Raw genomic sequence first — 12,315 nt, forward strand, 5'->3', positions numbered from 1 at the left:
AGAAAAGAAATTCAGGACATCGTGATAAGACAAAGATGGAGCCTCCCTGGCTGCTTCCTACCTGTGGACTTTCCCTCCGTAGAAAGGCTTCGTGTGGAATATAACTGTTGCCGAGTATCCAGTCTTGGCACAGCTGATGCTCACTTTTCCTCCAAGCTCCACCCAGGGGATGGTGAGAATCGAGCGAGCGTAGGCACTAGGCAGGGTGAACACGTACTCTTCCCCATGTTCCAGGAGCCTCAGCACACCTCCAGGGGCAGAGGAGAGAAGAGTCAGGCACATAGGCACAGGGAAGGGCCAGGAGGAATCAAAAGACAAAGATGAGAAACCAAACAGCCTCCTGCAAAGGGCATCAGGTCGACCCCTTGTGCAAAGGCCGGCCACTCGCTCTCCGTGTTACTTATTTACTGTGTACCCTGCAATGTTCCAGGCACTGAGGACATAACGGCAAACAAGACAGACCTACTGTCTGCCCACAGGGAGACAGAAAGGTGAACATTAATGGGTGGGAAGGTGGGAGGGAGACATGTCCCCAGTGCCATGGAGACCTCCAACAAGGCATTGACCTGGCAGGGAGGTTTCTCTGAGGAAGGGACCTTGAGCTGCATAATAGCTGAGTAGGTGAACGGGGAGGAAAAAGAAGGGAAGAGCAAAGGCCATGTGGTGGGAAGGAGCCTGGCGAGCATGAAGGGGCTGAGAAAGGGGCCACGAGCAGAAACAGAGCCGGCGTGTAAGCTGGCCAGGCCAGGGGGAGGCCAGACCTTCCAAAACTGGATGTTAAAGCATTCTGCCTTCATCCTGAGAGCAACAGAGACAACTTCAATGGATCTCAGGAAGTTCGAGAGATCAGATGGTACAGCTGCTGCCAGCAACCCAGGGGGGCACCTGCCGTGCGCTGGAGCTCAGCACTCACAGTCCACCCATCCCTGGACCAGGGGTTCTCCATCCTGGGACCCAAGCATTAGGCTTGGAGAGATCTAATCCTCTTCAAACAATGCAAACTTACGTGAATTTCTCTATTTCTCTAGGGAAAAGAGCCAGTTCTCATCAAAGTCTCAAAGGCCGAAATGACCTTGCCCCCAAACACAAAAATCCCCAGAGCTGCTATCTAGTCTGTGAGTTGCACTCAGGTGCCCAGCAAGGGCTGAAATGCAGCCCTTGCTCTGGCTTGTGTGGTCGGGCACCTCGGGGCTGCCTTTGTGCTGACAGGCAGCGTTTCGCTTTCCACAGAGAGGCCCATACAGGCTGGCAGAGGCCCCGAGAACCGGCACTCCGGGCTAAGATTCATCTGTATGAGGCACCTTCTCAGCATCCGATTCCAGCCCTGGGGCTTCACTCCCCATCCAAAGCTCTAATGCAGCTTGTTCTGGGCCTGGTGATTATCAAGGGCACCGTGAGCCTCAGGAAGGAGAGTCCCATCTTTTGAGTAGACATATGTGACCCCTCCTTGGGCTCCCAGTTCCTCCACTGGACAGAGTGAGGAATGGGGTCAACGGTGCCCACATGTGGCACTTTCTGGCTGCCAGGCCTTCAGGGCGGCTTCACAAGAACTATCTCCTTTAAGCTTCACAACTACTCTATGTGGCAATAATTATCATCATTTTTAAATAAGGATGAGGAAACAAACTCAAGTCGAGTAATTTGGCTGGTTAGTATTTCTCTTAGGCTAGACAAGTAACTAAATTAGAACTAGAATTTGCCCAGTAGAGAGAGGTTCTGTGTGTGTGTGTGTGTGTGTGTGTGTGTGTTTGTGTGTGTGTCTTTTAGTACTGATGAGCTTGCCAGGAGATCCGAGGAGAGATGAGACTACATGTTGTCATGAATGCTGATTTCTAGAGTCAATATGAATATGCATGCAACTATAATTCAATTTACCCTTGAAAATTCTTGCACCCACCCACATACTACAGTCTGTCTGGGACCAGCAATCTCAGTTAAGTCCATGAAAGTCAGTTCTGCCAACTTACAGAAACAGATGACTGGCCTGAAAACTCCACATGACATGCTCATGTGTTTAAGGGTCTTGGTCATTTCCAGTGAGTGAGGAAGTCACACAGATGGGCAGCACATACAGAAGCTGAGACCACCAAGGACAAACAGATTTGTGGGTCATCACAACCACGTGGGCAGGATGGGGAGGGTAGGTATCACAGCAGCAACTTAAGTCTCTCTCTCTCTCTGACTAAGAATATAATTGAATATATGTAACATAAACACACAAATAGCATGACTCCACTACTCCGAATAGAATAAACATCATAGTAGACTGACCGCTCTCCGCTTCCCCAACTTACCATACCTCTTATAATCAAATTAACCCATCTTCCTAAAAGTAAAGCCCCAGGCCACCTAACCCTCTCACTCTGACACTCACGCCACCCCTGCCCCCACGCCTCTGAGAACAGAACCGCTCCCGATGACCTCGGAGGACCTGTCCTACCCGTGCCCATAAGAGAGCACCACTGTGTCTGTGAGGAGGATTGGACTGTGTGTGTCTCACTCTTTATAGTTTCTGATCAGGGCCCTTGGAGAATGACCAGGTCTGGTATTATTTTTTGTTTCTAAGACTGTATGTCTGACATCCCTGTAGTAGGTTGCTCGAAAAGACAGCCCAAAGTAGATGAAAACTTATTGTGGCTTCAATGCCGATCACAGATATGAGACCAACAGTCAAGAAGAACCAGGAGTGAAAGTTGAAAAGGGAGAGGTCACCTCGGATGTCCCTCCCTGCCCCAGTTCTACTCACAAGCCACCTGGATCTTTGAATGCCAGCCACATTCTCAGTCTCGTGTGGCAGATGGCAGAGGCCACCGGCCCCTGTGGAGGAGGACACCAGCCACCTGGCCTTCCAGGCCCCAGAGAAGAAGGCTCCCCCGCCCCTCTCTGCCCTCCGTGCTGATGGACTACTTGGTAGGAAAATCCTTCCAGGTAGCCCAATGTGTCTCCGCAACAGCACAACCTCGCCCCTGAGGTCTGGGGTGTCCCTATCTTGTGGTCAGGCCTTCTGGTTCTTAATGGGAGTACTGAGGACTCCCACCCATTCACACATCTTGCCAGCAGCCTCTCTCTTCAGAACAGGACCACACACAGCCACGGGCTCTACACGCTGAGTCCTGGTCTCGTTCACAAGTACACATTTTGCAAGGTAGGACTATATAACTGATATTTTCTTTGCAGCACATTTACACAGAGAACATGCCACACCATCTTTTTTAAAGGTCTGGACGAGATCTTAGAGGATCATTCCAAGTGCCCCGTCACTGGTGATTTTAACTTCTCTCTGCTTCAGTTTCCTCATCTGTGACCCAGGATAATGGTACCTGTGCTGCATAAGGCTGAGGTAAGAATGGGAAAGCGATTTGAAAACTCAGCTCCAAGCACGGAGCCTGATGTCCCGCCAGAATCCTGAAGGTTTTCTATCCTAACCACTCCTTACTCCTAAAGCTGCTCTCTGGATGGGTGAATGCCTAATGGTGAACTTCCATTTGGGGATAAAGAGGAGATCAGTCTGGTGGTGTGTTATACACAAGGGGGATGGAGACACGGGTGGGAGGCGTCGTCCTGCCCCTCGTCTTCAGAAAAACCTCTTCCAAACCGAGGTGAAACTGCCCTCAAGGCCTCAGACGTCAGCGAGCCCCGGGCTAAGCTGATCTGAAGGCGCTGGCCAGATCGCACCCCTTCAGCTCTTCACAGAAACCCACACATTCGATCACCTTTTCCACTTTTTTTTTTCTTCAAAGTTGCATTAAAAAAAAAAATACCTGCCCCTAATAGGAATAAAAGACTGTATTAAAACTAGACCTACAGATGGGATCGCAAAGGAAAGCTGCTTCTTCTTTTTTCATTAGCCTAAGAGCTGAGAGAAGTTGAAAAATGCCAAATAATCAATCCTTCCATGTCGAGGTTAGTCTTCGGGCTGGGAGAGACTCATTTTAAATCCCACAACCTGATTTATCGATAAACATAAGGCCAAGCATTAAGATTTTCGATGTGATAAATTTAAAATAATTTCATACCCGATCTCAACTTGAGGAACCAAAATCTTCCGATGGCACATTTACTCTGGAGTAACTCGGGGAATTGGTCTGCAGGCACTGACAGCATCCACATTCATCAGCACCGAGCGATCGTGTAACTGCTCTTGCTAGAACTAATTGCCTCTCCCCGCAGACTCAATTAAGAGGCTGTGCCATTTACTGGGCACTAGTTCTGGTGTTTTTTGGTTTCTTTTTTTTTGGAGGGGGGGGAGGTGGGTGGCAAGAACAGCTGAATGGGCCTCAGCTCCCCAGAAGTGTGGGGGTGATGAGTTAGAGGGGCCTTTGCTTCCCCATGGACAGAGCTGATGGGGGAGACCGAGCACTGTCTCAATGAGGGGCTTTCAGTGTCAGAGCTGAGGAACTGGCGGGGGCAGGGGGCGAAGACAGGCAGTCTCCGAACTGCAAACTACGTGATTTCAAGGCAAAAGAAAGCACTTCATAATGGCATTTTATTACAGGCAAATATGCCACTGCCTAAGGCAATAATTTAAAGATAAGCTCAGGTATTTATGTATGAAATTTCAAGGGGCCCCATCTAAAAATCTAAATTTTAAAATGAGAGGCTGGAAAAAAAAACATTACTTCAAACACAATCAACAAATTCATGGAATGTGCTGGATCCACGCAGGGAGTAAGGAAGGAACAAAAAAACATCCTGCCTCCCCTGCCTCCCGTACCTGGCCGTCCAAAGGAGCTCTGAACACAGAGACCAAATCCTTTTGAAGTGTGGGGAGTCTTACAAGTATTTTGTGTGGAAAAATAAGATCGATTTGTGTTATAGAGTGTACATTGAATTAATAAGAAAGAAAGGGGGAGCAGCATCTGAAAGGACTCAGGCAAACCCAAGGCCTCCCAAGAATGAGCCAGAAGCTCCCTCCCAGGTATGTCTACGGCAGGAACATGCTGGCTGACTGGCCAGGAAGGGCTACATCCAGGCAGGGGCCTTCCAGAGTCTCTGAATTTTCTTCCTGGCGTCAACACTTCTACTCTGAGAAGCTCTAAGGAATTTTTAAGCAAGTAGAAAAAGTGTGAGCAGCAAATTCTAATTCTGCTTCAGGAACGGCTGCAGCCAAGGCCCTGGGGAGAGCGAGTGGGATGGTTTCCCACCCACTGCATTAAGAGCTTTGTCCACATCCCCCAGCAAGTCTGGGGCTGTGCAGTGAATAAAAGGCCCCAGGCTCTACCCACGGTGTGTCGGGAACTGGGGCGCTAAGACCCTGGGACATCAGAGGCCTACGCTATGGAGACACGGACACTCAACAACTGCTAATAACTGAAAATGTCAGCTCACCTCAGGGGACCCCACCACTCTCAAGTGAAGTTCCCGAGGAGAGACGGACGGAGGCCATGGATTCCGCTGGCCTCGTGGATGGAAGGTGTGGCTCAAGTGGAAGGCTAACGGCATGGATGAGGGCACTGAGAATCGAGGGGAGAGATGAGCAAATGGGCCGGGAGGGGACAGCAAGCATTGAAACACAGTCGCACTGGCAATATCCTACACGCGTGCCTCCTCGCCAGAGCCCACCCCCGCCGGTGGAAGGCTGTGGGCAGGGCCGGGGGGACCAGTGTTGTTTGGTGAGAGAAGGAAGCATCCCAGAGGCTAGAAAGAGACTTGAGGTGTTCTGACTGAGAAATTTCCTACATCACCAGAAACAGATTTACGAATCTTTCTCGAAAATTTCCAGATATTCGTCTGATGTCAAGAATGCCTGCGTAGGGGCGGATGAGTGTTGTCAGGTGTGACCCACGTGCCCTTGGGCAAGCTGCTTCCCTCCCGCTTCTCTTCCGTAAAGCGAAGGGCAGCTGGACTCATCAGAGGTCTGCGAAGCATCTTGAAGCAACTGAAACCTTCTGGAAATGAAGTCTACAGGGAAGTCCGACAGGTAAACATGAACGATGAGGGCGGAGATGCCCTAGCTGGGAGGGAGCAGAAGCCCCACTGCCCACGCTGCTCGCCATCTCATGGCCTGAGCCCCAGATTCTCCGCGGCACCGCGGGAAGTCCTGGGGGGGCTTGTGAGACAGATAAACCCTCGTTTGGCTACAACAGTCCATGGTCCTGGTGTCACTGGTGGCAACTCCTCCTTAAGAAGAAAAACCACTCTGACATCACTGTCTCTTTTAGAATAGCAGTCAAAAGCTAGACGAACTAATCTCTTAGTATCGGGATTTTCCTGATAGGAAAACGACTGCAATGCCACACTCCCACAAAAGAGCATGTAGGGAGGAAATGATATTCGTCATTGGTGTGGTTTAAGAGGAACGTGTTCACCCTTCCTTAGACACCCCCATCTGGATCATGGAACTCGGTGGCCCAGGGTCATCCTGGTGACAGGTGAGCCCCGGTCACCCTCACAAATTGATGAATTGTACTTTGGTGAATTTATTGGCCCTGATTGATCCTGAGAGGAAGAGTCGATCGGTGTAGCGTCCGCTGCCTGAACCCTGAGTCTGTGTGCATAGAAGACCCCGTGAAGCCTCGACACTGATGCCGGGCTCGTCTGTGGGTTTCTGGAGTTGCCGTCTTATCTACACATGGGGGATACACATCTCAGAGGGTGAACCTACAGCTCAGAGACAGAACAGAGAAGTGGAAGAAGAGCGGGTTTTTTGCTGAACAGTACAACGGAACTTAAAAGACAAATAAGAACGAGTTGTCCTCACTCAGGTGTCTCCGATTCCTGTCCTCCCATTCTCTCTGGGACCTACCATAGTCTCCCCATTCACGGTCTCACTTTCCGTGGTTTCAGTTACCCGCGGTCAATTGCGGTCTGAAAATGTCAAATAAAAAATTCCAGAAATAAACAATTCACAAGTTTTAAATCACATGCTGTTCCAAGCAGCATGGTGAAGCCTTACGCTGTCCGGCTCGGTCCCACCCAGGACGTGAGTCATCCCTTAGTCCAGTGTATCCACGCAGTGTATCCCCTACCCACTCATTCGCCATTTAGTAGCCATCTCAGGTATCAGGTTAACCCAACGCACAAGAGTAGTTACTTGTCGTAGGTATATACGTATCAGGAACAAAACAAAACAAAACAAAACAGTATATATAGGGTTTGGTACTATCAGCGAGTGGTTTCAGGTATCCGCCAGGGGTCTTGGAATATGTCCCTCATGTATTTTGATCAGATTTTCACGAGCACCATTCCACTGACAGCTGTTGTCAAAGTCACCAATGACCTTCACTGTCCAAAACTCGATGGTCAATTCTCAGTTCCCCTCCTCCAAGAGCTGATCAGCATCATTTGACTCAGCTGATCCCTCCCTCTCCTCCCTGAAATCCTTTCTTCACTTAGCTTGCAGGAAACCCATTCTCCCGTCCTACCCACTCCTCCAGCCCCTTCCCCTCAGTCTCCTGACTGGTGCTCCTCCTCTGGACCCCTTAATGCTGGAGGACTGTGGGGATCCATGCTCACCCAGCAATTTCATCAGTCTCCAGGCCTTAAATTACAAGTTTTTACTTCAGCCAGGACCTCCCTTCAGAACTCCAGCCTGTATATATACCTGTCTACTCAAGCACTCTGCTTGAATGTCTACGCCATAACACAACCTGTACGAGCTCCTATACTCACCAGCCCTTTGTGTTCCCCATCTCAGTTCACGGCTATTCCATCCTTCAAGCAGCTCAGCTCGAAAGCCCTGGCTTCGTCTTTCTCTCATACCCCACATCCAACACACGGGAAGATCCTCTTGGCAACCTCTACCTCAGACTACGTTCGGACTCTTACCACATTTTACCACTTCCACCATTTCCACGCCTGTCTAAGTGACCATGATCTCTTGCCTGGATTATCATCATGGTCTCCTGACTGGTCTCCTTGCTTCCGGCTTCATCCCTCTCGTGGTCTATTTTCAATAAGAAGCTGGAACAATCTTCCTAAGTGATAAGTCAGATCACGATACTCTTCTCGAAACCCTCAATGGCTTCACAGACCAAGGCCTTACGTGATCTGGCCACAGTCACCTCTCCAACTCCGTCTTCTCTAATCCCTGCCTCGTTCACCCGGTTCCGGCCACATGCGCATCCTGCCGGGGGCTGTGCCTTGTTCTCGCTGCTGTACACATGCTTCCGCTGGTCACCAAGAGGCTCGCCTTTTATAACTCCCTGCGGGTCCGTGCTCCCACGGCGCCATTTCAGCGAGTCCTCCCCAGCCGCTACCCCATCCCATCCCAATGCCCCACTGCCCTCTCCCCACCACCCCCCGGTCTCTCTCCTGCTTTTCCTTTCCTCCATTGCACTAAATTCCAACTCTACAAACATAATTCTACTTCCCTCGTAGAACCGAAGCTTCACAAGGACAGCGATTTTTTTGATCCGTTTTGTTCATACAAGTATCCGTAGCTCTTAAGACAATGTCTGGCATCTCGTAGGTGCGCTCAGTAAAAACGTGCTAAGGGAATGAAAGGTGTTCTTATCTCCTGGGGTTCTGGAAGGGCTTCCAAGGAGCCACGCGCTTCCTGAAACTGAAAGCCACACTTCGCGTGGGGCTTTTCTTCTGAGACCTGAATCTATAACCTTAGAGTCTCAAAGGGATTTCTGACTCAAAAGAAGTTAAAGACTAATACTGATGCTTGAATTTAAGGATTATTATAGGTTTCTTCAAACAAAAAATCAACTTCATTCACAGCTATTGGCTAAAATAGAAGCATGTAATCCATGAGTGGTGTGATTACACTGTGTTCTTGCTTCAGAATCTATAGCACTAAGTCTAGAGATTTGCCTTGGGAATTTTATGAGCAGACTTTATATAGGCAGCACTATTATTCTCATTGTTTGTGAGCCAGAAAACCAGTGCGAATGAATAAAAATGTGTTGCATGGATTCGGAGCCAACTCTAATATTCATGCAAAGCTGAAAATAATGCAGGTGTAAAGGAGCTCACACACACGCACAGCATGTGAAGATCCAGGTGGGCAGCAGGTTAGGTATATAGCTGCATCCCATCTGGTCCATCACCTTGGCGCCACAGGGAAATCACCAAGACCTGGCCTTAAAATAACACAACCCATCCTCCTTCCCACCCATCCGCCCACCCCCAATTCCAAAATAATACAAAAACAAAGAACTCCACACACAGAATCATCAGTCACCTATCAGGTTCAGAAACATCACTGGGTAAGCATCAAACTCCATCAGACAGATATGGCTTACCTTCTCCTATCATAGAGACCCCCACGGACATGCCCATGAACTTGCTTTTGGTCCATACGTGAGTGTTGACGCACAGTCTCTTCTCTTTGCACTCACAGTAGAAGCAGGAGATGGGTGGGTGATGAGAAACTTGCTCAGCCACGAACCTTAGTTTGTAGCTTTCTGAAGGGTGATCATGATTATGGCTGTGAGGAGAGTGGGGGGCAGTCCTCTTTGGCTTGACACTGTCCTTGGGAACTTCCCAGGAGCAGTGAAACGTCTCGCCAATGATGGGGTTGTAGGGCTTCTTGGCCAAGGCCCCCTTGCGGCCCTCATGGAAAGCTGTGAGATAATACTCCACGAAGCAAATGACTCTCTCCTCCGGTGTGGCTCCCGCAGTGATGGCCAGCAGCAGGTCCGGATGTGCCATAAAGTCTGCATACATCTCCAGCAAAGATCGCTTCTCCAGAATAAACGTGGGAAGCACCACCTGCATTTGGAAAAAGACAAAGTCAGACAGGGATCCCTGTGATTACATGAAAAAGCTGAAAAGGGGAAAATACGAAGGCTACAACTGCCATCAAGCAAACGCACAATGGCTGAAGCCGGGAACAATTTCTTTTCATTTGTACACAAATGACAAATCAGGGGGAAACAATATCGAAGAAATTGGAAGTAGCTGCAGCAGTGTCGTGAGTGCCAACTCAGCTGTGTGAACGAGACTGTGCCGAGCAATTTTCTTCTCTGCCCGTCTGGGCTAAAACGACAGCCCCTCCCTCTCTCCACTGCCATCGCTCCCCTAACACTCAGCCCCCTTTCGCTCCCCCATCATTTAGAGATGTCGTGGAAACAGGCTGGAAGGGCTTTTCTTTTTTTTTCATATTCTTCCTAACATCAGGCACAAGAGGGATGCTCAGTGCGTTCCCACAAACGCGGATCCTGACAATTGTTGGCGCTGCGGCAAAGGGGGTCCAGGTAGACCAGAACCCACCACTAACGAGAGGGTCTACTTGGAGATCTGTTAGAAGAGGGGCATATGAACCGCAACACGGGCAAGGCAGAGCCCTTGGCCTAGGTCTCCAGAAGGCCAGGCCAGCTAGCCGGCAAACGTCCACAGAACTGCCACAGAAAAGAGGGACCATTTGTGGAGGTTGCTCCACGAGTCTGGGCCAGAATAAACGAGCAGAAATTACAAAGAAGGAGGCTGGCACTTAATAGAGAATCTTCTGGTAAATGGACTGGCATGGGGGCCACCCCTAGGAAAGACTCATTGATCCAAAGTGGATCCAGGTGGTCCTCCAGGTGCCATACAACAACTCCAAATAACTGACCTAGTAACTAATTAATTTAAAGCAAATGAAAGACGTTCTGAAACTGGGCTGGAATGCAGGGAGCTCATTACTATTACTGATAAGAGAAGGAGAGACAGCCTGTTTCTCACTGCTCTAGAATGATTTCAAAATGACTTGGTTAATGGATATTAATATTCCACCCACTTAGCCGCCTAACACAGCTCCCTTTGACCTGGAGTATCTCACATGGAGTGAGGGGGGAGGAGCCACGCCAGTTCGAGCTAGCCGACCCAGGTCATGAAGCTGGTTCACGCTCCCTGCTTACATGGCCAAGTCTGCCTGCCCTTCCTTCGCACAAGTCCCTAACTCCCACGAGAGCATTCGCACGGGGGCACATCGCCGACTGTGACTATCATGGCTTACAGGGCTGTAACCCTGCCTCCACTTCAGCCTACTGGGACCCTTCCTTGCGAAGAGTGTAGACACAATGGAAGACAGACATCCTGACGGGAAGAGATGGACAGGCAGACGTGAGATCGGCACACCGCAGCGATTTCAGAGGAAACTAGAGGAAGCCCAGCCTACTGGAGAGGTGAGGTGGGGAACTTTACTGCTTTTCTCTTGTTTAGAAGCTGTGGAAGAGGAAAATGCACCCAAGTCAAGTAAAAAAGCAGCCAGATGTAAAATTGAACATGTGACACAATCCAAATATCATCAAAAACCCCCCAATGTTAACCTATCTCTCTTGGTGATAGAATTGAGTGATTTTTTTTTTTTTTTTTTTTTTTTTGTATTTTTCCGCTTTGCTTTTATAGTTTTAGAAGAAGAAACATTTAAAATACAACTACGCAAATTAATGGAGATTCCCTCATTTTCTTTCCCCTATGACTCAACAAAATAGAGAATTTGGCTGCCCAAGGGTCTGAGCTGGTTAGGAAAAGCACATCCTGGCTCAGAATGGCCTTCAGATGCCACTGTTACTACTTCCTACATCTTCCTGTGGGGACAGGTCATCACTCAGCAGCCGTCACTGGGCTCCCCAGGGTCCGCTCTCCCAATGGAGCTCACAGGGGCTGGGTTGCTGTGTTCTCCCCATAGACCCCCACCGTGCAGGTGGCCGATGGCAGAGTAAAGAAGAGAGGTAACGTAACCCCCAAATACTCACCATCGCTCCCTCTCCTGCCCCCACAGTCACTCAAGGCCTCCCTCCGAAACTCCCCCGGCAAGGCTGTGCAGGTTGGAAAGCCCCTCAGACAGGCCGGAAAAGAGGCCACAAATGTTCTCATCGCCAGACCATCCCTAGACCCCCGCACTTCCTGCCGTCTCCCTTCCCAGGGCGCAGCGGGCCCTCTGATCAGGAGACGAGCCAGGAGAGGGAGCGGGCAGTCAGCCCCGACACAGGACGCCAAAGGAAGATGATCCCGCGGCCTCGGTGCGCCTCCTTGCCCCACCCTGTGGCAAAGGGGCTTCTCTGTCAATCACTCTACAAGAATTCTCATGTTTATACCCAAGACTGAAATCACAAGGCAAGAATCGGCTACAATATTTACTAATTATGTTCTTTAGAAAGGGGCAAGAATTTAAAGCATTTTCCCTTAGATCAGTATATCTGAACTCAGAGGCTGAAGGATTAAAACAAAATAATTTTTAAAAAGAACTCTACTCAGAACCCCAAATCACTACACATCAGAACCAAAAGGGACTTTCAAGTTGGAATGCAATGCCTGGTCTCACGGATGAGGGGACAGAGACGGGAGAGGCGGGGAGGGAGGGCCCCACTCCTAGGCACGGAGCAGGCAGGGGACCTCAGGGCTCCCCACTGCTGGCCCCAAGTTCCTTCCATTACCCCTGAG

At 49.7% G+C, this 12,315-nt stretch overlaps 1 protein-coding gene across 5 annotated transcripts in view; it reads right to left on the reverse strand.

Moving 5' to 3' along the window:
- The window catches only part of OSBPL10 (oxysterol binding protein like 10), a 234,052-nt gene that overhangs the window by 9,130 nt on the left and 212,607 nt on the right, over positions 1-12,315 (reverse strand). For all 5 annotated transcript variants that reach the window (XM_016140772.2, XM_016140773.2, XM_016140774.2 and 2 more), the window contains exons 8-9: positions 9,192-9,660; positions 62-248 (exon numbers count right to left, since the gene is read on the reverse strand). In XM_016140772.2, the coding sequence (XP_015996258.1) occupies positions 62-248; positions 9,192-9,660 (656 nt within the window). The remainder of the gene's footprint in view (positions 1-61; positions 249-9,191; positions 9,661-12,315) is intronic.

Source organism: Rousettus aegyptiacus, unplaced genomic scaffold (genome assembly GCF_014176215.1).
Source record: "Rousettus aegyptiacus isolate mRouAeg1 unplaced genomic scaffold, mRouAeg1.p scaffold_m13_p_4, whole genome shotgun sequence".
Lineage (NCBI taxonomy): Eukaryota > Metazoa > Chordata > Mammalia > Chiroptera > Pteropodidae > Rousettus > Rousettus aegyptiacus.